Genomic DNA, 23,072 nt, shown 5'->3' with positions numbered 1-23,072 from the left:
TCAGCAGGAACCTGACTTGGCAACAGCGTTAATAGCAGTGCTGGAAGGCAAGACTTGCCTTTTGCTTGACATATCAAATTTACAGTAACCATGCAATCTCACTCTGGTTAGGATCAATTAGCAAGAAGGATGTCCTGTGTCCCTAATCCCCCATCCATCACTCGGCGCCCGTAACAGCTCCCACAAAGTGGACAGCACTTTGTGGGTTTTGAGATAAAATGAGAACTAGGAACACTCTCCTCTCTCTCTTTCTCTCTCCCTCTCTCTGGTGTGTGCACGTGGGTCCAGCTTTAGTGCCTGACAGACTTCAATGAAAACCCCTGTGCTGTGCCAAGTACCAGTTGTGTGACTGCACAAGTCACCTCTCTGAGCCTCAGTTTCCTCCCTTGTCCAGTGGGGTTGTTTGTACCGTCCTCCCAGGGTCGATACAAAGACTGGACTGGATAATGCAAGTGATATACCTGACCCACAGGAGAGGGTCACAAGTTTCTCCCGCTCTCCTTCCTTTAATCCTACCTCCAGGGCTGGAATCCCTTTTCTTCCAAGCAGAGGCCCAGGGTCCTGCCCATGGGAGTCAGATCCTTGCCACTGCCCACAGGGCTTTCCTCTGTACTCAGGCCCCATCAAACCTGCCCATCGGAACACCAAAGCCTAGAGATGGAAGCGCCTTGGACATTCCCTCTCTCAATGGCCTCGCACTGCCTAGAGGGGAAGGCTGGGGTCAGGAGAGAGGGGAGGGTTCTGTCCAAAGCCATGTAGCATGCTCATGGGCTGGGGACACACTCATCTTTTGGCCCAGCTCAGGCCCATGCGTGCCTCTAGGACAGCTGCGGGTGGAGAGAACAGCTCTCTACTCTTACACAGGCGCGGTGTCTCGGCGACGTGCCCAGTGCTCCACACAGCAGCGTCTCCTTTCATCCGCCCAACAGCCTCGCAGGGTGGGTACCATTATTTCCTCCCCACGACGACAGGAAGAAATGGAGATGAGAGCCTCAGAAGGAGAACTGGAAACCCAGTGTCTTTGTAGCTCTGGCCCTGCCTCGGGCAGCATGGGCGAGGAATGAGGAGGAAGCTGCGCTCCACCTCTGGCCTTGGACCCACGCACACTCCACAGTCCTCCCCATGACACCCCCGCTCCAACCCCTCAGCCCTCTGTATTCACCCCAGCAGCCCCAGCTCCACCTCTCTCTTTTGGAAGTGTCTGCTGAGGTCACCAATTTCAGACTCACAGGCAGAGAAGTCCCCAGCTGGGAATCTGCAGCACGTGGCCCTCCTGAACAGCTATGTGCTTTTAGGCAAGTTCCTTCCACCAGAACTTCTGCTCCAGGAAAATGGAAGACAGGTAGCTGCCCACAGGCAGTTTCAGAATGTCAGGAGATAAAGCCTGGGCCAGCAGCCAGTGGTTTTGATCAGAGGTTCTGCTGGTTTGGGCTGGTTCTAATCTCCTTCCTGCCTTCTTCCACACACTCCAAGGTGCCTTTGGTCACAGAGCCTCTTTGGCCATTTGGGTGCCATTTGGGTGGTGAAGAACTTCTGCCCATCCTGACTACCTGCCCCCTGCCCCCAGTAGCTCGGCAGGTCCTGGGGCTGGGCTGATGTCACCTGCTCCGCACCTGCTGCTATTTCTCAGCACAGGCTCGGCCACCAGTTTGCCTGGTCCCTGATGTGTTTGCTCTCTGCTAGACTGGGAGTCTGGTCTTTTTCACCAGAGCCACCCCAGGGCCTGTTCCCTCGACGAGCTTAGTCTGACTTCCTCATCAGAGAACTGGTTTAAGCAATGATGGCTCTGGACAACTCAATACCAGGAGGCCACTATTTTTGGAGACTATTACATGACACGCACAAATCTCACGATATAATACTATGTACTTATCAGTACACACGGTGTGATTCCACTTCTATGAAGTGCAAAACAGGCAAAACGAGCCTATGGTGGCAGGAGTGAGCCTGGTCTCTTCCCTTGGCTTGGGTGAGGGGTGGGGGTGGGTTGGTTGGAAGGGACACAAGGAAGCCCACAGATGTGGGCTAAAATGCTCTGTCTTGATCTGGGTGGTAGTTACATGGGTATACAACTATGTAAAAATTCATTATGCTATACATTTAAGATTCATGCCCTTTACTGTAAATATTCCTAATTAAAAAAAGAAAAAACCCACAAGGTAATACTGCCACACACCTATCAGAATGGCTAAAATGAAACATATTAAAAAATCGAACTACTAAGCATTTAAAGATTTTTCATTTTGTCCCTGTTTTCCTTTTTCATCCATCAACTCATCTTTCACTCAGACGGGTTGTAAGTGCTTAGAAAGTGGGGACCCTGGCCCAGAATGACCTTGGGTCCCACAGGCTGCACACAGAAAGGCACCTCAGAATCTCAGAGGGAGCAAGAGCTCCAGAATCCAGCAGCTCAAGTTCTGTCCTTAGCTCTGCTACTGACTTGCTGGTCAGTCCCCTCTCTGCACCCCAGTCTCTTCATCTGTTGAAACACAGTTTTCCTACGAGAAGAGACCGACATTCACTGTGTACCCGCTCCTGCCAGACATTGTGACTGTCCCATGTAATTCTCCCAACAGCCACTGGACAGATGGAGAAACTGAGGCCCAAAGAGGGCAAGTGGAGACGTCCAGACACATGATGGATTAAACCACGGACGGCTCCCCTCTCTGACTACAGATACAGAAATGCTGAAAAAAATAAACAATCAAAACCACCGCATAGCTTGAAAAAGGAAGAAAAGGGGGAAGGGAAATCCCCAGGAGGCAGAATTTAAGAGGGAAATCAAAACCAGACGAGTAAACAGAAGCTGATGCTGGGGAGCCCTGGGGATGTCAGAGCAGATGTACACATTTTGCCTTGGAGCTATGGAAGGGATTGGGAAAGACAGCCATTCACGAAAAGCGTGAACTCAAGTCCAAATCTGAGCCAGGTCTAAGTGGAGGTCCGAACTGATGGCATAAGAATTGCAGACTGAGAAATTAACATAAAAACTTGTCTGGAATGAGCTGAACTCCTAGGGCCTTGAAAGAATCAAACACAATACCACACTATAGAAACATTTCCACTCAATTTCCAACAGAAAAACAAAACAACTCCTGGTGAAGGTGAGTTCACAAGGGAGAACCACAAACTACAAGGAAATGCAGTACCAGGAGAGAGAGTAAGCAGACAAAACCCACAGGAGACTTAGCACACCAAGACTTGGAAGAGTCTACAGAATGACAGTCACGTGTCGCTTCACCACAGGGAGAAATGCGTCGTTAGTTGATTTCATCTCTGTGTGAACATCACACATCCTTACACAAACCTAGACAGTACAGCCTACTACACACCAAGGCTGTAATGGTATGTAGCCTATTGCTCGCAGGTTACAAATCTGTACAGCATGTTACTGTACTGAATAGCACAGGCAGGTGTAACACAATGGTAAGTATTTGTGTATCTAAACACAGGAAAGTTACAGTAGAAATACAGTATAAAAGATTTTTAAAAATGATACACCTGATTAGGGCACTTACCATGAATGGAGCTTGCAGGACTGGAAGTTGCTCGGGATGAGTCACTGAATGAGTGGTGAGTGAGTGTGAGGACCAAGGACGTTACTGTGCACTACTGTAGACTTTATACACACTGTACACTTTGGTATGTTAAATTTGTTAAAAAAAAAAAAAAAGAAGAAGAAAAGTAACTGTTCTATGACGTTACAGTAGCTACCAGCTCCATTATAATCTTATGGGACCACCATCGGGTATGTGGTCCGTCACTGACTGAAACATCGTTATACAGTGTGTGGCCGTAATTATATTTTAGATTATTAGAGATAAAAAGAGAGAATAGAAACTCCAATTAAAGCATGGGATAAGATAAAGGAAAAAAGAGTGACCTATCCAACACTAACACGTGCAGTAGCAGAGCTGGGATTTCCTGCTCTGAACAGTTTGCAGCTCTTAAATATTTTAGATGGTTCAATGACCTTGCACAGACACACTGCCCTCGTCCTACCCCTCCTGCACAAGGTCTCCCCATCCCGTGCCCCGCCCCCAGTCCTACCTGGCACAAAGGAGCTGGTAAGGCAGGTGCCGATGACCAGTACTAAGAGCGGTGAAATCATGGTGCACCCCAGGACCTGTTTCCTCTCTGGAGCCCCGTGATGTGATCAGTATGGCTGGGTGGGGGTGGGCTGGCAGTGATCAGCTGTTAGGTGATGTTCCAATCCTAGAAATTAAAAATAGAAAAAGAAAAAAAGACATGTGGGGGCCTAGCTCCAGAGTTCATTTCTTCATGGGCTTATTCATTCCTTGATTCATTCAACAAGTATTTGTCAAGCACCTACTACAAGCTAGGCCTGGGGCTAGACGTTGGGATGCCACATCGAGGTGGTCCCTCTCTCAGGAAGTTGATCATACAAACAGTTGTATAAGTTTAAAGGAATTCCATGCTGCAAAGTTGTCCCATCCTGTTTTCCAAGTGAATTCCCACTTTCAATCCATCTGAAGCCCAACCCCTCCCAGAGTACAATCCTTCTGTGTGGTGGTCTCAAACCGTAGCCTGCTTCAGAATTTCCTGGACGGCTTGTTCAGACTCCCGGGCCCCGCTCCCAGAGTCTCTGATGGCATTTCTGATAAGCTCCAGGTGAGGTCGATGCTAACACCAGTCTTCAGCCTTTTAATTACTGTCCCAAGCACAGCAGGGACACAACAATGAGCCTACTCTTACAGGGACATTTGCTCTTACAGGGACATTTGCTCTTACAGGACACCTATGTTGGCTAAATTCTCTTCTAGAATATTCTCTTCTACAATAAAAATGGTAGGAGTAACCTATAGGAAAAGATTGGCCATTAAGGGTGGCCATTTCTGGGTGGTGACATTACAGAGAGCTCCAATTTGTTTTTTACTTTCTTTTCTGCATTTCCCAAATTTTATTCAATGTTGAGATGTTACCTTTATAATGTTTTAAAAATGTTATTTAAAAAAAAAAGACTGGAAAGAAATACACCAAAACATCAGCTGTGGTTTTTTCTGGGTGGTAAGATTGTGAATGATTATTTCCTCTTCTTTTCGTTTTTTTGAGTTTTCCAAGTTGTCTAAAATGAGCATGTATTAACGGCACAAGAATGTTTTTAAATTGTGGTCATCCTGTTAGGATCACAAGGAAAACCCCACTGGCATCTGAGAAAGATGAGCAACTTTAAATGGCAAGAGTTTCACTGGGAAATAATGTTATTACTTCAACCAAAACCAGGATAAAAATGATCATTCCATTTGTTGCGGGAAATGGCAGTGACACCCACACTGCTGTCAGAAAAGTGCTGTGATAGGTAAGAACCACCCTATCACTGGACAAAGGGACCTTGATTAAACCTTAAAAACATGCAAGCCATGTACTCCAATGCCAGAGGCAAGGGCGGGGAGACTGGAGAAGGGAACGGAGAAATTGAAAGGAAATAACCTACATTTCACAATTAACAGCACTTAACTCTGAGCAGAGGAATTTCAGATGATTTTTAATTTTTTTCACTCTAGTTTCCAAACATTTCTATAGCATATGCTAAAATGAGAAAAAAAAATTACTAAATTGATATAAAATACTAATGCATTAAAATATTATTTAAAATAGTTTAAAAACTGAAGTCACCTCTTTCAGGAAGCCTTCAGGATGGCCACTCGTTCCAATATACTACCTCTGAACTTCATGCCACTTCAATCACTGCGTGTACCTCCCTGTTTTCAAAATAATTCTCTCCTGCTCGGTCTCAGCCCCAACACTGGGAGCTTCTAAGAGCAGGGACTTTGCCTTGTTTGTCTCTGTGCTCATAGTGCTTGGCACAATGAATATTTACACCAGTTGAAAGCCAGTACTCTAAGGAGGAAGGTTGGGGGAAGGGAAGAATTATCCTAAGATCTTCCCTTGTGCGTGCAGAAGAATCCAAGTCTGGGTGAGGATGTGGAATGACTGGAGTATCCATCCACTGTTGGTGGAGTTGGCTGGCACGACTGCTTTGGAAAACTGGTGCCTACCCAAGCCGAGCATCATATGCCCATTAATTTCCAACAGGATGTCTGTATCAGCCCTGCTCATAATGCCTTCAAAACTGTGTCCATCTACAGCAGGCTGGATAAGTACACTGTGTGTGTTCACAATTCAGAAACCTCCACAGTAACGAGAGTGAATGACCTACAACGTGGATGAATCTCACCAAGGTAAGGTTGAGAGAAGGAAGCCAGACCCAAAGAGCAAAAACTAGCCAAGGGTGTGAGAAGACAGGATAAAGGCTCCACTTGGAGGGTGTGGAGACTGAAGGGGGCTTCTGAGGTGCTGGTGAAGTTGTGTTTATTGATCTGGATGCTGGTTACAAGGGTGGGTTCAGTTTGAAAATCCAACAAGCTGTCAATTTATGATATGGAACTTTTTTGTCCATATGTTATACTTTAATAAAATAAAAACGATTCTGGGATTTTACCTTAACAATCTATAAAGGACACATAATGAAAACAGGCGTATGAAACTGACTTTCACCATGATTTCTCATTAATAACTTATGCAGTGGACAGAGAGAAACTTGTTTTGCAGATGATAAAACCAAGGCTCTGGAAGAAGTGACTTGCCCAAGGTTACAAACAAGCAGGCAGCAGAGAAGAACCCTGACCACTGTGCTTCTGATTCCAGAATTAGAAGTGAGGTCATCACTGGTGACTACCCCCACCCCCACCCCAGGGGGTAGGGCTTACATTTTCCCAAATGTAAAATGGTGTTTCTGAAATTTGACACATGGATAGATCCTGTAAGCACCACCACGATCAGGATCCAGAACGGTTCTACCACTCCAAAAACTCCCTAGTTATGGACAGACCGGCATCATATTAAACTCATAGATCAGTGTGGGGAGGGTTTACATCTTCACCATGTTGAGTCTTCCAAACATGAGCACAGTATGTCTCTCCATTCATTCAGTTCTTTGATTTTATCAGCATTCTGTGACCTTCAGCATACAGATCCTAGATATGTTTTTATTAGATTTATATCTACGTATTTTACTTTGGGGGAGCTATTGTAAATGGCATTATTTCTGAAATTGCTCATGGCTAGTCTATAAAAATACAATTGATTTCATGTTTTGACCTTGTATCCTGCAATCTTACTAAACTCACTTATTAGTTCTAGGAATTTTGTGTGTATATGTGGGGACTCCTTGGCATTTTCTATGTAGACGGTCATGTCATCTACAAAAAGGGATAGTTTCAGTTCTTCATTTCCAATCTGTATGCCTGTTATTTCTTTTTCTTGTCTTTTGCACTGGCTAGGACTTCCAGCACCATGTTGCATAGGAGAGGCAAGAGTGGACATCCTTGCCTTGTTCCTGATCTTAAGAAAAAAGCATTCAGCCTTTCAATATTTGGAGTGGTATTTTTGTTTTGTTTTGTTTTTTTGGTGGCTGGCCAGTAAGGAGATCCAAACTCTTGACCTCGGTGTTATCAACACTGTGCTCTAACCAAATGAACCAACCAGCTAGCTTGGGGTAGCATTTTGAAGTTTGAGGTGGAGTAGATTTTGTAGTTAAAATCAGGAACTTGTTTTGGAACATGCTGAGTTTGGATATCTTTTAGATGTGGACACATCAAGAAGGCAGTCGGATATACGAGTCTGACATTTGAGAGAGAGGTCTTGGTTGAAGGTACAAATTTGGGAATCGTGGGCAGACAGGTGGCAGTTAAAGCCTTGGTGAAACTTCATGAGATCATCTAGAGGAAGGAATGGGGCATAGACAACTGTACTATGACAAAAGACCTCAGAAAACCAAGTATTGAAAAGAATTTCTTTAACCTGATAAAGGCTTTATGCCAAAAACCTACAGAAACCATCATACTTACTTTTAGCAAATTCCCTTTAATGCTGGTTTATGATTAGGAGGAGTTGGGGGCAACCTTGCTGTCCATAAATAGGGAAATAAATTAGTAGGGGGTGGTGGAGGTAGTGTCTGTGTGGCATTGGTATTAAAACTAGATGTCAACACAGCAGTGTGCCTGGAACTTAAAAAAATAGAATTGAGTGGGGAACGTAAAGAATAAAGTTCAGTACCCTGCGTGTAAACGCAAGCCACACCCACAGACAGAATGCTGCGAAATTTACAAAAACATACACAAATCCAAGGACTTATTACATACATTAGCATGGGGACCTTCAGGGAGCCATGGGAATGGTAGTGGGAGGGGGGGGGCAGGGACAGGGATGAAGAAGAAAATGAATAACTGAGAGCTCATGACAGTGCATCATGCACTTAGAAATACAGCTTTTTCCACTCTCTCTGCACCTAGGATCCAAAACAGATGCGTAAATAAGGGAAAATAAAGATGAAGGTGGCCTCCGGAGATCTAGAGGGCTCGTCCAGCCCCATGTAATTATTCTTATGGTTACTTCCTTGACTCTCTTCCCCGCTAGACTGAAACTCTGTAAGAGTAAAGACCGTCTCACCCATCTTTGTATCCCGAACCCCCTGCACACAGTAGCAGCCCTGTAAATGCTAACCTAATGAAAGTCCAGGCCAAGATGCTCTAAACTTTGGCCCCAGGGCATGCATTGAGATGGACTTGGCCTGGAGACAGGTGCCTTCTCCCATTGCCTCTGCCCAGGACAGAGAGGGGGTGGGGATCTGGGAAACCCTCCAGAAGCTTGAGCCTCCCTGTTGGCTCCGCCTCTCCCTCCTCCCCTCCTCAGAGGCTCCCAGGACTATACTGTCTGGCAGCCTTGGGGGATGCACTCTGCGGGGCCCAGTCTGGGGCTGCGGGGGTCCCGGCTGCCCGCCACCCTCTGCCACTGCTCCACAAGCTTGGAATGAGGCCTCCGGGTGTGTGCCAACCCCATCACTCCCCCCAACCTCCCAACCGACCTTCTCTGCCAGGCTCCAGGCTACGTGCTCTGATTATTCATGACAAGTGTGCAGAAGCCCTGGCTGGGCTCTGGCATCAGGGAAGGAGCAGCTACTTGGCAAGTCAAGCAAAGGAGCAGAGGGGCCAGACCTTGGCCCCAAGGACTGCCCCAGCACCCTGAGACAGAGGGCACAGGAATGCCTTGGGCAAAAAGCCAGCCTTGGGCTGGGTCTCAAGAGAGTCAGGGCAAATGACAGAATCACAGAACTGACAAAAATCACTCCCATTTATTGGGCACTCATGCGGTACCCTGCCCCGTGCTCTTTACATCGCGATCTCACGTAAGCCTCACCACCACAAGTATTTTTAGCCTTCACTTTACACTTTAGGAAACTGAGCAGAAGTTCTCCAGCTGGTCTACAACCAAGTGCTATTCAAACGCACGCTGGCTCCAGCGCCCAACCTCTCTGGGCCTCGGTTTCCTCACCATGAAGAACCAGAGAGCCACCCTTTCTCTATTCCACAAGACCAAATGGGGCTGAATGAGTTTAGGGTAGGAGATTTGGCAGGTAAGGGAGTCAGGCCAGGTGAGTTCCCTACCTGAGTGGCCTGGCCAGGCGGCAGGTGAAGAAACACAGCAGGCCCAGGGCCAGCATGAGGAGGATGAGGCTGAGCACCGTCGTGAGGACTATGTCCAGGGTGCGGGACAGGAGGGCCATCTTGGGGCAAAGAGGGCCCTCAGGAGTAGCCACCAACCCCTTGCAGGCCTGGTTACACTAGCCTCAGATGCAGGCTCCCAAGCCCTGGGTCAATGGCCGTGACCTGGCTTTATCTTCTGGGTTAATCTTTGCAGATTAGTCAGGAGAGATGAAATGGGGGGGGGGCCGGGAGCCCACGAGGCTCCCTCCATCCTAGTCTAGTCCTGGGGGAGGACCTGGTGCTCGTTCATCCAACTTTGTTCATTTATTCCTCATTCCCAAACATTTACTGAGCACCTGCTGTATCCCTGGCTGTGTAGACAAAGTACCTACTATGTGCCAGACACAGTGCCAGGCACCTTGTGGGATAAAAGCACAGAAGGAAGAGAACCCCTGGCCAGGGCCATAATAGGTTTTTCCCAAACAGCAGCAGCTGCTCCAGCCCATTTACAAGCCCAGGAATCTGAGTTTGCACTGACCCCAGCCAGACGGATGCACCCATGTCGAGAATAAGAGGAACTGTTCTTTCTGAGCATCTACTGTGTCCCAGGCTCCATGTGAGCAGCATTAGTATCCCCACGTGCAGAGGAGGAAACGGCTCAGAGGTGCAATGGTGGAGTCGGGATCTGAACCCAAATCTGCCGGTGTCCACAGCCTGTACCCTTAACTGCGCCCTGCAATGCTTCAGAACTAGGACAGCACCAGCCCTGCAGGGGAGCAGGGTGGCTTTAGTCAAGTTCTGCCAGGCCTTGGCCCAAAGCCAGTGGCCACCCGAGAGTCGGTGCACATGGGCTGGAGTGGAAAAGCTACTGCCTCCAGGGAGGGGCCCTTTCTGCTTCCAAGGTGCCCCCACCCCTGCCCATATCCAGTCTCTCTTGGGTCCCGAAAACAACACGTGAAGTCATGATGGCGATTGTGGTTCCTGTGTCACAGATTCAGAAACTGAGGCTAGAAGAGGTGAAGCCACTTGACAAACACAGCTGTGTGCAGATTAGACCAGGCCTTTTCTAACCAAGTTTCCTACTCCTGGTACACCTTAGACCTTATGGTATCACCCAAGGTCAGAGGGAGATGCTTGCACCTTCTCAGGGCCAAGGAAGGTTCCCTCTTACAGTTCCCAGAAAGGCCACTAAGCTCACCATAACAGGAAATTAGTCCATTAAACCTTTTTCTTTCTCAACATTCTCTTAACTCAAATTGCATCAGATCCTTACAACATCCTAGTGATATGGGTAGGGTGGGGATTATTAGTCCCATTCACAGATGGAGAAATTGAGCAGTGAAAAAATTGGGTCGACTGTCACACAGCCAGCGAGTCTGGTCCAAGGCCGAGCCCCGTTGCTTCCCAGGTGTGTCGGGTCAGTCCTGCACCTCTGAAACTGTTTCTTTATCCCTCTAATATCCATCTCCCATTCAGGAGCACCCACCATGTGCCAGGAGCTGCGTTTACATACCTGACCTAAATTGAATCCTCTTCACAGCCCTGAGAGCGAGACAGAGCTGGTCTTCTTTCTACGTAAGGAAACGGAGGCCTGGCTGGCCATGGCGAGGATGGCCCAGGGTCAGTCACATGAACAGCAGGTGCTGAGCCAACCCCTGTGCAGGCCTGTACACGGGACCCACCCAGGGACCCTCCCACCCCACCCAGCTCCAGGGCTGCTCCTGAGACACCCTCTACAGTTCTGTCACACAGCCTACTAAATTGATGTGAGATGCATGGAGTGTCACCCTATGTCCCTAGCCCAGAGATTCCCAGAGACTGGGAGCTTACAGTCCCAGACTCTCTGGGCTAGGGAGCGACTTCTGAGCATATTTCTCAAATGTACCAGGCCACAAAAATCACTTGGGGTGCTTGTGGAAAATGTCCTATTCCGAAGTGGTTACCTGGAGAGGGCTATTAACTGGGAAGTGCATAAAGGAACTTTCTTTATAATGATCTGGGAGATAGCTAAAAGTATATAAATATGTAAAAAGTCATTGAGGGGCTAATTATCCCCACCCTGCCTATATCACTAAGTTGCTGCGAAGATCCAGAGATACAGGGAAAGAAAAGGGTTTCGTGGAGTGATGTGACTATATTCAAGTTTAAAAAGAGAGATTAAAGTGACATAACAACCCAAAAAATAAATCCCTATTCCTCCCACCCAGACCACTCAGAATCTCCCAGGGCAGGTCCTGGGAAGCTGTATTTTTAGCAAGTCATTTTGTGAGCAGATTAGTTTGGGAAACATTATCTTAGAGATCATCCCATTGCCCAGATGGGAAGACTGAGGCCTAAAGAGAAGGAAAGATTTGCTCCATAAGAGACAGCATTGGAAGCAGACTCATGTCTCCCGGCCCCTCCTCCCCAGAGACACATAGCGAGCAGTTGGAGTCGGCCCGGAGCCAGCATCCTCTGGCTGTCAGCTGGACCTTCTTGGCTCTTCTGAGGAGCCGTGGGTGGAAAGAAGCTCTGAGTCACCCTCGTGCTCCTGGTGGGCATGGGGAATTGGACGGGGGCCGCAGGGCTCCTGCAACACAGTTGAGCTGCAGCAGCTGCCTGGGAAGGGAGCCCTGCTGAAGACCAGCCCAGTAAAGTCTCAGCTGCAGGGTCACAGAGAAGGGACACAGAATCCCTCTCTCAACCAAGCCCAGAGTCTCTGGCAAGACTTGTTGGCCAAGACTTTATTCATTCACTGACAGAAGCTGTTTGTGGCTGCCGTGAAGCAGCCTCTGGGTGAAGGCCTCGGGAAGGAATGTGTGGTGGTCAGAGTGGGCTGCAGGTCAGATCCAAGGAGGGATTCTCCAGAGGGCGGTGGGCCAGGTGCTGGAGAGAGGGCAAGACTCAGACCTCTAGCTGCTGACAGCTCCCCATCCCGACAGGACACAGACATGGAGTGCCCAGGAGGCTTGGTACCAAGCCCCTGGGTCTTCAGAGCTCTGATGTCTTTAGGGCCAGCTGTCCCTGAGCACCCCTAGCCTCAACATCTCTGCACACTGTGTTCCCTGGCCTGGAGTGTTTTCTGCCATCCACCGGATGAACCCTTCCAGTCATCCTCCCACCTGGCCTTGGCTCTGCCGGGATGCCCTGCACCTCCTCCCCCACCCGGGCAGCAGTTATGGCTCCTCCCTGAGCTCCCAGAACCTGGAGTCCTGAAGACCTTGGTGGCGTTTATCAGAGTCTTAGAGGACCGTTGGTTGTCACCTCCTCACCATGGCGTGAGCTCCTACATAGCTGGGATGGCACTCAGCTGATGGCCACAGCCCTGTGACTGGCAGGGTCTGGCGCATGGCCGGGAGGGCAGGAAATGACGCTAGATGGAAGATGGCGGGGTCAGTGGTGGCCGGCGGAAGAGTCTGCAGACTCTGCAACAGTAGGAGCAGGCTCTGCAGCGGGCTGCCTGGGTTCAGATCCTGCCTCTGCCCCTCCCAAAGTGGGCAGCAGGGCGAGTGACCTCACCTCTCTATGCCTCAGGTTTGTCATCTGCAAAGCGGGACACTAACAGAAGCCACAGGGGTTGTTCTAAGGGTTATATGAGTTCATACATGCAAAGGCTTAAAACAGAGCTCATGACACAGCAGGTGTTGAGTGAGAATCAGCCAGTAACTCTGATTATGGGGAGGGGGTGCAAATAGGGTGGCTGGACTGATGGGCAAGCGGGCAGACGAGGGGCTGGAGCTGCAATGGACAGGCCCTTCCCTGCCCACTCCGCTGAACCCCATTTACCCTTGGGCTTTCCCAAAGATCTGCTCACCTGGAAGGTCCTATAAGGTCACTCACGGAAGCACCAACACTCTAGGAACCAGAAGTTCACCTGCCTGCTGAGCACCTCCCCTTAGAGGGGTATTTTATTATGGGGCAAAAGTCCCAGTTCTTATGGTCAAGGGGCTCCACGTCTCCTGAGAAGACTAGATCCCCCCCCCCCTCTCTCTCTCTCTCACACACACGCACGCACGCACGCACGCACGCACGCACTCAGAAAAAAACAAATACTGCCCCAGGCAGTCTGACCCTTTCCTTCCTTCTTGAAAGGAGAGAGAGAGAAAACATCCAGGACAGGGTTCAGCCAGGTAGGTTCCATGGTGGGTGGGAGGTGGGGGAATGAAAGCCAGGCTGGAGGGACGGTAGGGCTGCAATGAGCAGAGGGTGCCCCGACAGGAGGAGTGTACAAGGCAGGCAGGCAGGCAGGAAAGCACAGGATTCAGAGGTCAGGGAGAAAGGCGCAAGCAGACAGTTGATAGCGCAGGACATGGGCGCAGCCTGGCCGACCACAAAGGGCTCTCTGAGCCTGGCCTGGTTAAGAGCACACCCCTGTCACTTACATGCCCGTTGCCAGCCCCACTGTACAGGTGAGGATGTTGAGGCTCAGACAGTCTGCCACTTGCCCAGGGCCACACAACAGAACTGGAATCAGAAGTCCCAAGGGTCTGGGCTCTGGAGCCAAAGCTTTTCTGGGGTTCCTGGGGCACCAGTACAGTCCAGTTTGCTGTGGGCAGAGGACCGAAGCCAGAGGGCTGGTGGGAGGAGAGACAGCAGGAGGGAGGTGGGGGAGGGAGATGGCAGGGCCCAGAGACACCGTGCCTGAGGCCTGGAGTGGCTGGAGTGCCCAGACAGGACTGTCAGGGATGGCTGCCTTGCGAGCACACAGGCTTCCACCATCCCACATAAAAGACACATTCTGTCCCAGGTCACTGCTCTGAGCCAAGCTGGGAAGCTGAGCAGGGTGGGGGTGGGACATGTGCTGGGTGTCTCTGAGGTGGTTGCCAACCCCCCCACTCTGGTACTTCACTCAGCACCCCTATGGCAGGAGCCCCTCTGGTACCAGGAGACATGGCTGTCCCATGCTTGCTCTCACAACCTACATCAAGGAAAGGAAAGCACAGAGAGGGTCCACAATTCCCCCAGGGTCACACAGCACATCAGAGTCAGGGCTGTCTCCTCACTAACCAGCTAAGGATTTGGGGGGTGATTACTAGAAGGAGTGTGCAAGGCACCGTGTGGATGCCAGCATCCTGGAATTCCATACAACGATGACTTGTGTCAACTGAAGAGAATGTTTCAAACTGAGACTATTCTAGAAAAATCCTTATTTTACATATTTTGTCATTGTATCTTAATAATAACAAACCTTTTCATTGTCCTTACTGTGGGCCAGGCATTGTTCTAAATGCTCTACCTATATTAACTCTCTTAATCCCCACAATAACCTATGTGGTAGGCACTATTATTATCTCCATTTTACAGATGACAAAACAGAAGCACAGAGAGGTTAAATAGCTTGCCCAAGGTCACACAGCCAGTAAGTCACCGAGCCAGAATTCCACCTTACTTATGGATGTTTCTGTCTCCCAGGACCAAGTGTAAACTCCTAAAGCAGCAGGCAAGGCTGGAAATGAAGCACATTTGCTCATCTGCGATATGTACATCGTATGTACACATCACGCATTTGCAGATGAAGGTATTACACGCAGCTGCTATTTGACTCACACTCCCCACTCTGTCTTCCCACGTGCTATTTCATCACGTCTGCATCACAGCCCTCTGGGGCAGGGCTTCCCCTTCTCCTCACTTTACAGAAGAGAAGTGAGGTGCTTTGCCCAAGGTCACCCAGCAAGAGAGTGGTCGAGAGGGTCACATCTAGGACTGACTGGATCCAAGTCCCTGGGCTTTGCACAACACCCTGTGGCCACCCTGCAATAGAAATCACTTGGGACTTGCAGTGGGAAGAGGGGAGGACCTCAGGTTCAAGACCTGGCTGCACCCCTAGTCAAGCGGCCAACCCTGGACAAGACCCTCACCTCCCACAATCCCCTGCTTCAGCTTATCTCAAGGCAGGACACTGGCCGACCACAGCTCTCCCCACCCCTTGCCCACGATGTCCTGGCAGGCTTCCCCCAAGAGAGGACGTGTCCACTCCACAGAAGGCCCCACACAAGCTCCATAAAAGGAGGCTCTGGGCTGTGGGAAAATGGGAGGTGAACTTGTAACCAAGTTCACGGTGGTGGTGGCCAACACAAGCGGAATCCCTGGGTGGCATGTGCAGGGAGCTCATGTCAGAGCAGGGAGTACACGGATGTTCCTAGAGATGGTACTCGATGCAGCTGGGCTCCTGATAAACAGCGTTCCTCACATTCTCTGAGATCTTTCCAGCCAGCAGGCCAAGGCAAGGGCTCCTGGTGGCCACTGCACTTGATATTCATGGTGTCTCTGGGACCATGGCTGACACTCCGACCCCCAGACCGCACGCCAGGGCCTGTGAGGGTGAGGCTCCCGCCCATGGGCACACAGCTGAGCAGAGTTCCCCTTGCTCACTGGCTGCGTGGTCGTGGGGGCCTCACCTCGCCTTTCTGGACCTCAGTTTCCTCAAATATCAAATGGAGATAACTGCAGTGAGTGCCTATGACACTGTGCTATTGTAAGAATGAGAATTCAGTGAGACAATAAACAACGAGCAAATGGCCCAGGGCCTGGCCCGTGTTAAACAGTCACTGCGCGCTAGTGGTGCTAGTGACAACAAGTGTGCCAGGCACTGTTCTAAGCACTTCACATACACTCACTCCTCTAGTCCTCCCAACACTGTGTAGCAGGTGCTATCATTGCTCCCAATGTCCAGAGACACTAAGTAACTTGGTCAAGGTCACACAGCAATGAACAGGACACCATGAAGAGGAAGGGGAGATACTCTTAATGGAGCACCTACTATGTGCTGGGAGCTTTTTGCTCAGTCTTCTGAGAACCCAGTGAGGTGGGAATGATCAACTCCGGGTCAGAAGAGAAAACCAAGACTCAGAAAGGGGAGGGAGAGTCAGGGGCCACAGCAACTGTGTGGGTGGCTGGGACTTCCGCCAGGCCTGTCTGGCTCTTCATCCAATGCACTTGCCACCCCATCCCAGGCACATATTCCAGGACAAGCTCCATCACCGACGGCAGACTTGATTGCTCAGCCACCCCAGGCACAGGGAGCCCACATCAGCAGGGCTGTGCGTGTGTGCATGCGCACGTATGTGTGTGTGTTGCGGGGGCGGGGGGAGGTTCCTGGCAGTGAGAACTACAGGACACCAGGCCCGGCTGCTGCCCTGTAACTGGGTGACTGGTCCTCATGTCAGGCCAACTCCCTTGACTCCTTCCAGCTTTTCCTGGGCTTTCCCATCATTGCAGCCTCCTGGGGACCTCTCTTGTCTAGATGGAGCCCTCCCTCCACAAAAGGAGGGGCTTCAGTCACGTTGGCTCCCTTGCTCCCAGATCAGCTCCTCTGGGTTTGTCATTCTGCACAGAGAGGCTGAGATCAGTGGGGGCCACCCAGGGTTACAAGTCAGAGTCCTGGCAGAATACTCAGGGCTGATTCCTCATCTGGAAAGCTGTGCTAATAAACTCCATTCTACCTCCAACATGGGCTTCCCAGAAGGGAAGGGACTTTGCAAACCAGAAAGTACGATGTCTGTATCTCTACAGCTCTCCACAGCTCTAGGGGACATGTGCTGTAACGTTCGGCTACTCAGAATCCACTTCCCCTTCCTAACAAGACCATGAAGTTTCCTTGGGAAGCAACCCTCCCCCCTCCAGCCTGGTTTGGGTAGGATTAATCCCGCCCCCAGCTCCAGGCGGGCCATGACTGGGCTAAGCTGGAAGACTCACTCAGCCTGGATGGTGTGTTGTGAGCGTGTGAAGTGGGAGGAGGGGCACTATGGAAGATGCACCTGAAGACGAAGCGGCCACTCGAGATGGAAAAGGGAGGTGCAGAGGATCTGAGACTTTGGTGACATGGCTTGGGCCCCTGGATGCAGTCATGCCCGAAGCCCGCCTCTGAACATCCACATGAGCCAACTGATTCCCTGTAGTGTTTGTCTTGGCTTTTCTGTTACTTGGGACACAGCAGCCAGTTTTTCTCAGCCCCTTACATTTTAAGCAACATTGTCATTCATACTCAGCCAGCTGTTTCTACCAAAAATCTTGCAAACAAGCTAAAGGTGGTTGGACAAGTTCCAGGTATGTGGTGAAATAAGAGACTACCTTCAAACAAGTAGGTTTACTACTTGGAATCTATAAACTCATAGAATTATAGAAGGTTCTGGGGTGGGATTTGCCTAACGGCCCTACATTGTGTAGGACTCGGACCCTCACCTTCTGACGGGTTGCCCTCGGTTCAGTTTAACAACTTTTTGATCACCAGGTTCCAAGTGTCTACTGTGTGTATGCCCTGTGCCAAACCCCTGCAGGTAGGGCGAGCAGACAAGAAGGGAATAAATAAAATCAATAGGATGCCAGGTGGTGGTAAGTGCAATGGAGAAAAAGGAGACAGGGAGGAGAGTGATGTTTGCAGTTTTATACAAAGAGGTCAGAGAAGGTCTCAACAAGAACACATTTCACTGTAGACTTGTAATAATCCTCTGCAGCTGAGAATGTGCTTCCCAAATCATGGATAGGGAAACTAAGGCTCCAGGATTAAATCTTGAGTCTATGCATGTCCATACAACCAGCAGCCCTACCGGATTCTTGCCCAGGCCCGCCTGTCTCCCATGTGTGTTCTCCTCGAACTCTACCAAATGGAACTAGCAGCCCTTCTGCAGATGAGGGAACTGAGGCTCTAAGAGGTGTAGCCATAAGCCCAGACCCTCAGGAGTACCTGGGGGTCAGAGAGCGTGGAATTCAACCCCAGTGCTGCCCTCTGGAACTGCCTCTTGGCAAGGCCCACATCTGCTATCCCAGACCTCACTCTCCAGCTTCAGCTCTGGGCTTGTTGAAACTCAATCTTCCTCTTTGCTGACTCCGTGTCCCCCAGAAATCCTCATCCCTTCCCCAGAGCCCCTTTGGCTCTCTATCCCAGATCATATGAGCCCCAAATTGTCTGACTCACCCTTGTTCTTCCTCCTCAATTAACTTCTGGCCCCCATCACTAAACCGACATTTGCATGAAACCTACAAGACATCTCACATATGGCCAAATGTGGACAGCTAGAATGCACCTGTAAGGGGGTTGGGGGCTTCTCACTGTGCTTTCCCATCTAGATTTGTTCAGTAATTCCCCAAATCCCAGTCTCATCTTCCTGAACACTGTGGCATAATGGAAAGACCTTGACCTTGGAGGAGGTGGACCTGGGGTTAAGTCCGGCGTGTAGCTTTGAAAGTGACTTTGTATGGAGCTTTAGTTCCTTATCTATAAAACATGGTTAGTCATCTCCACCTTGAAGGGCTGTTGTAAAGATATAATGCAGTGGAGAGCATCCGTTAAAAGATAAAATTAGAGAGTATATTTGGAAAGCACTTAGCAGAACCCAGCAGACAAATATCAAGAATTTGTTGAACTGAATGGAGAAGTCTGTACAGTGGTGAAATAACCACCACCAGCAAAACAGCAGCTGCAATCACTGTGCTCCTACACTTTAAGATGCTACTCTTAGGATCGTCCCCATTTTACAGAAGAGGAAAAAGCACAGAGAGGTTAAGTAACTTGCCTGAGGTCACACAGCAGGCAAACAGCTCATAATTTCATAATGATTTGAGATTATTGCCCAAAGCATCCAACTCCAAAGTACAAGCTCTTAACCATTATGCTAGGTTAAGTAAACTGAGGCTTCAGGAGTTGAAATAACTGCTCAGCGACACACAGTGATTAAGTGCTGACCCAGGAGGGAATAGTGTGCAGCTCCACTCCAGCACCTGTGTGCTTGACTTCAGCACCAGCATGTCAGAGCCGAAAGGGACTCTAGGAATAATCTAGCCCAACACTCCCCATTGTTTCCCCAGGAGGAGTCTGAGGTCCAGAGAGGTAGCATGACCTTCCAAGTCACAAAGCCAGTTAGCTGAAGGATCAGGACAAGCACCCTGGTTTCCTGACTCCAGAATCCCAAGCATCACTGAGTATATCACCTTGACAACAAGGCACTGTTAGGGAAGGAGTCTTGAGGGTGTGCTGGAAGTTCTTCAGCAGAATTAGAGGGAAGGCAGTCTAAGCAGAGGGAGCAGCCCTGCAAAGGTCCAGAGGCCGTAAGTCTTTTTTTGAGAATAGTGAACTGTAAGGTTTGTGCAAAAGTTGGGGGAGGGGCAGCTGATGAGGCTGGTTTTTCGTATTGAATATTTCCACTTGGTTTGTTTTTAACACTTTCTTGTTCTGTTTTATGCTGTTAATCTTTCCTTATTTCTTTTGCACATTTCTAATGCTTATTTAAAATTCTTGGTCCATCTGCTCTAATACCACTGACTCCAGTGTATCTCTAATCAGTTCGTGATTTTTCTTTTGAAGTCACTGGGCTCTGGCATTGGGGAGTTGGGGGGCGCAATTGTACATACCTTGCCCTTAAAACTAGCAGTGAGGGAAGACAGAGGGCTCCTGGCTCCTTCCTCTCAAATCAATCTCAGAGTAACGACAGAGCAAAAGGCCACCAAATCTAGCAATTACGGGGAAAACGGAATTTCCCAGGGAGATGGAAGGGGGCTTTAAACTGTTGTCTGTAGGGCAGAAGGGTTGCTGCAGCCAGGAGAAGAGGCAGGGTATGGTCTTCAGGGTGGTGGAGAATATTGTAGAAAAGAAAACAAGGTTTGAGTTCTCCTCTTGCCTCTTTGTGCCAAGCCCTCCAGAGGATCCTACACACATACCCGCTGTCCTGGGACAGCCAAGGTCAGTGCCCTCACTTGGAAATCAGCAGCCCTGGCACATGGCACAAGTGTCTGCTGGGGTAAAATCAGGGCAGCGCAGTAGGCAATGTGGAATTGCAGGAATCAAGAGGGAAGGGACAGGCCTCCACAGTCACTCTGCCATCCCTTCCCTTCCAAACCCTGAGACTAGAGGATTCTGACTGAGGCATACAGCCTCTTCCCCTCGCTGTTTCTCCCTGGGGTGCTAGAAGGGAGGCCCAATCCTGTGGAGTTAGTCATTTGGGGAGGGGGAATGGTAATTTCAAACCCAGTGAGAAATGAAGTTCAAGGTTCTGGTACCCAGGGGTCTTTATCCTGGCACTGTAGTCTCCTTGGGCTCATTGGAACTGGGAGACTAGGGATCAGGCTTAGACTCTTACTCCAAGACACACACCAAAAAGAATCACAGAAACTCCCTGAGAAATGAGTTCACAAGTGAAAGAATAGGGTATCCAAGAGTTATAACAACTTCAAAAGAAAAACAAACCAATTAGAGATAATACTGGAATCAACTATATTAGAACAGATGGGCTGAGAATTTTAAGTAGGTATTAAAAATACGCAAAAGAAACGAGGTAAGGTATCAGCAATACAAAACAGAATAAGAAAGTGTTAAAAGACCCCAGTGGAAATAATCTGTATGAAATAACAAACATAATGGGTAGAATAAATTATAGATTGGATCCAGCAGCTGAAGAAGGAAACAAGGAACAGGGAAAAGTTCAAGGAACTTTTCCAGGAGGAAGCAGGGAAAAATTAACAAACAGAAAATATGACAGAAAAGTTAAAAGAACATCAACCCCAGTCTTACTCCATTAATTTGAGATGGATCATAAATCTAATTGTAAAAGTCAGAATCATAAAGCTTCTAGAAGAAAACATAAAAGGATACCTTCATGACTTTGGGGTAGGTAAAAGGGTACTAACTTCACAAAAGAAAAATATGAAAAATTCAATTCATCAAAATTGAAAATCTCTTTTCATCAAAAGATACCATTGAGAAATTGAATAGACAAGACACATAATGGAATAAAAATATTCATAGTACATATAGCTGACAAACGACTTGATGGGGTTTGGATGTGTTGTCCCCTCCAAAACTCATGTGGAAATTTGATCTCCAATGTGGCAGTGTTGGAAACTGATTGAGTCATGGGGGCGGATCCCTCATGAATGGATTAATGCTCTCCCTGGGGGAGGGGGGATTGATGAGTGAGTTCTCGCTCTGTTCCCACGAGACCTCATTGCTTAAAAAGACCCTGGCACCTTCTCTCTCTCTCTTGCTTCCTCTCTCGCCATGTGATCTGCTTGTACCCACTGGCTGCCTGCCACTTTCCACCATGAGTAGAAGCAGTCTGAGGCCTGTGCCAGACGCAGCTGTCCCAGAATCCTAAGCCAAATAAACCTCTTTTCCTTATAAATTACCCAGTCTCAGGTGTTTCTGTTATAGCAACACAAAATGGACTAAAACACGACTTGTATCCAGTAAATGAAGAACTCCCTAAAATTGACAATAAAATGATGAACAATCCTCTTCCCGCAATGGGCAGAAGACTTAGCCACTCCAAAAAGAAAATATGCAAATGACCAGTAAATTAATGGAAAGGTGCTCAACCAACATCATTACTTATCAGGTGAATGAAAATTAAACCCGTTTCATACCCATCAGAATGACTAAAACCAATAAAAAAGACTGGCAAAACCAACTTGGAAGTTTTATATACTGGTCATGGGAGTGTAAAATAGTGCAGTCACTTTGGAAAAGAGTTCGATAGTTTCTTACACAGTTAACACTTATACACTTATCACATGATCCAGCAATTCCACTCCTAAGTATCTGCTCAAAAGAAATGAAAATATATCTACATGAAGATTTATACATAAATATTCAAAGGAGCTTTATTTGTAATACCCCACAACTGGAAACAGTTTAAATAGTCATTAACAGATGAATGGATATACAGAATGAAACTCCCCAATAAAAAGGAACAAATTGCTGATGCAACAAGCATTAAAGAAAATCAAAAACATTATGCTAAGAGAAAGAATTTGCACATAAAAGGGTACCTGTTGTGTGATTCCATTTATATGAAACTATAGAAAAGACCAATCTAATCTACAGTGAAAGAAATCAGAATAATGCTTGCCATTGAGAGGCAAAATTGACTGGAAAGAGGTGTAAGGAAACTTGTTGGGATGATAGAAATGTCTTTTTTTAAAATCTCGTTTTGTGCGTCATAGTTACAAGGTCATCCCATTTATCAAAATTCATTGAATTGAGCACTTAAGATCTGTGTATTTGACTGTATAAGATTACACCTCAACAAAAAAGAGAGAGAGATATGGAAGTATAAGTGCCAACATCTAGATAACAGGAGTCCCAAAGAGGAAAATAAATCAAGGAAGGAGATCTTTGAAGAAATAATAAAGATAACTTTGTAACTAAAGAAAGATGAACAATCTCAGTTGGAAAGGGCCAGAATATATCAAACAGGAGAGATAAATAAAAAGCCAAACTTAGACATAGTATAGTATATATCAAAAGACAACAAAAACATTCAAAAAGTCTAGAGAAAAACAGATCACTTAAAAAAGGAGTAACTATCAAATTGGATTGACCAAAGGACCAAAGGAAAAACATTTAAACCAAGAATTTTACATCCAGCTAAACTGTCATTCAAATGTTAAAGGCTAACAAAAGTTACAGCACTGAAAGGCTAGGTTTGTGCAAAAAGACAACCCCTCCCCCCTCCAAAAACAAAGACAAAACAATTTTGAACAGCTTAATAGAAACAAATCCCACAAATGTCTAAAGATATTTGAAGAATGAGCAAATAATTTAGTATAAGTTTAGTTTTTTAAAAAAATTCAAGATCAAAGAAAAGAATAAAAAGA

General features: G+C 48.0%; 1 protein-coding gene across 1 annotated transcript in view; it reads right to left on the bottom strand.

Annotated features, from left to right (window-relative positions):
• Window positions 1-23,072, bottom strand: part of ALPL (alkaline phosphatase, biomineralization associated) — a 55,899-nt gene that overhangs the window by 14,705 nt on the left and 18,122 nt on the right. Inside the window, exon 2 of the mRNA XM_063104638.1 lies at window positions 4,051-4,215. Within this exon, the coding sequence (XP_062960708.1) occupies window positions 4,051-4,111 (61 nt within the window). The 5' untranslated portion in view covers window positions 4,112-4,215. The remainder of the gene's footprint in view (window positions 1-4,050; window positions 4,216-23,072) is intronic.

Source organism: Cynocephalus volans, chromosome 8, assembly GCF_027409185.1.
Source record: "Cynocephalus volans isolate mCynVol1 chromosome 8, mCynVol1.pri, whole genome shotgun sequence".
Lineage (NCBI taxonomy): Eukaryota > Metazoa > Chordata > Mammalia > Dermoptera > Cynocephalidae > Cynocephalus > Cynocephalus volans.
Note: the sequence above shows the minus strand (reverse complement) of the source record. Positions and strands in the feature narration are given on the sequence as shown.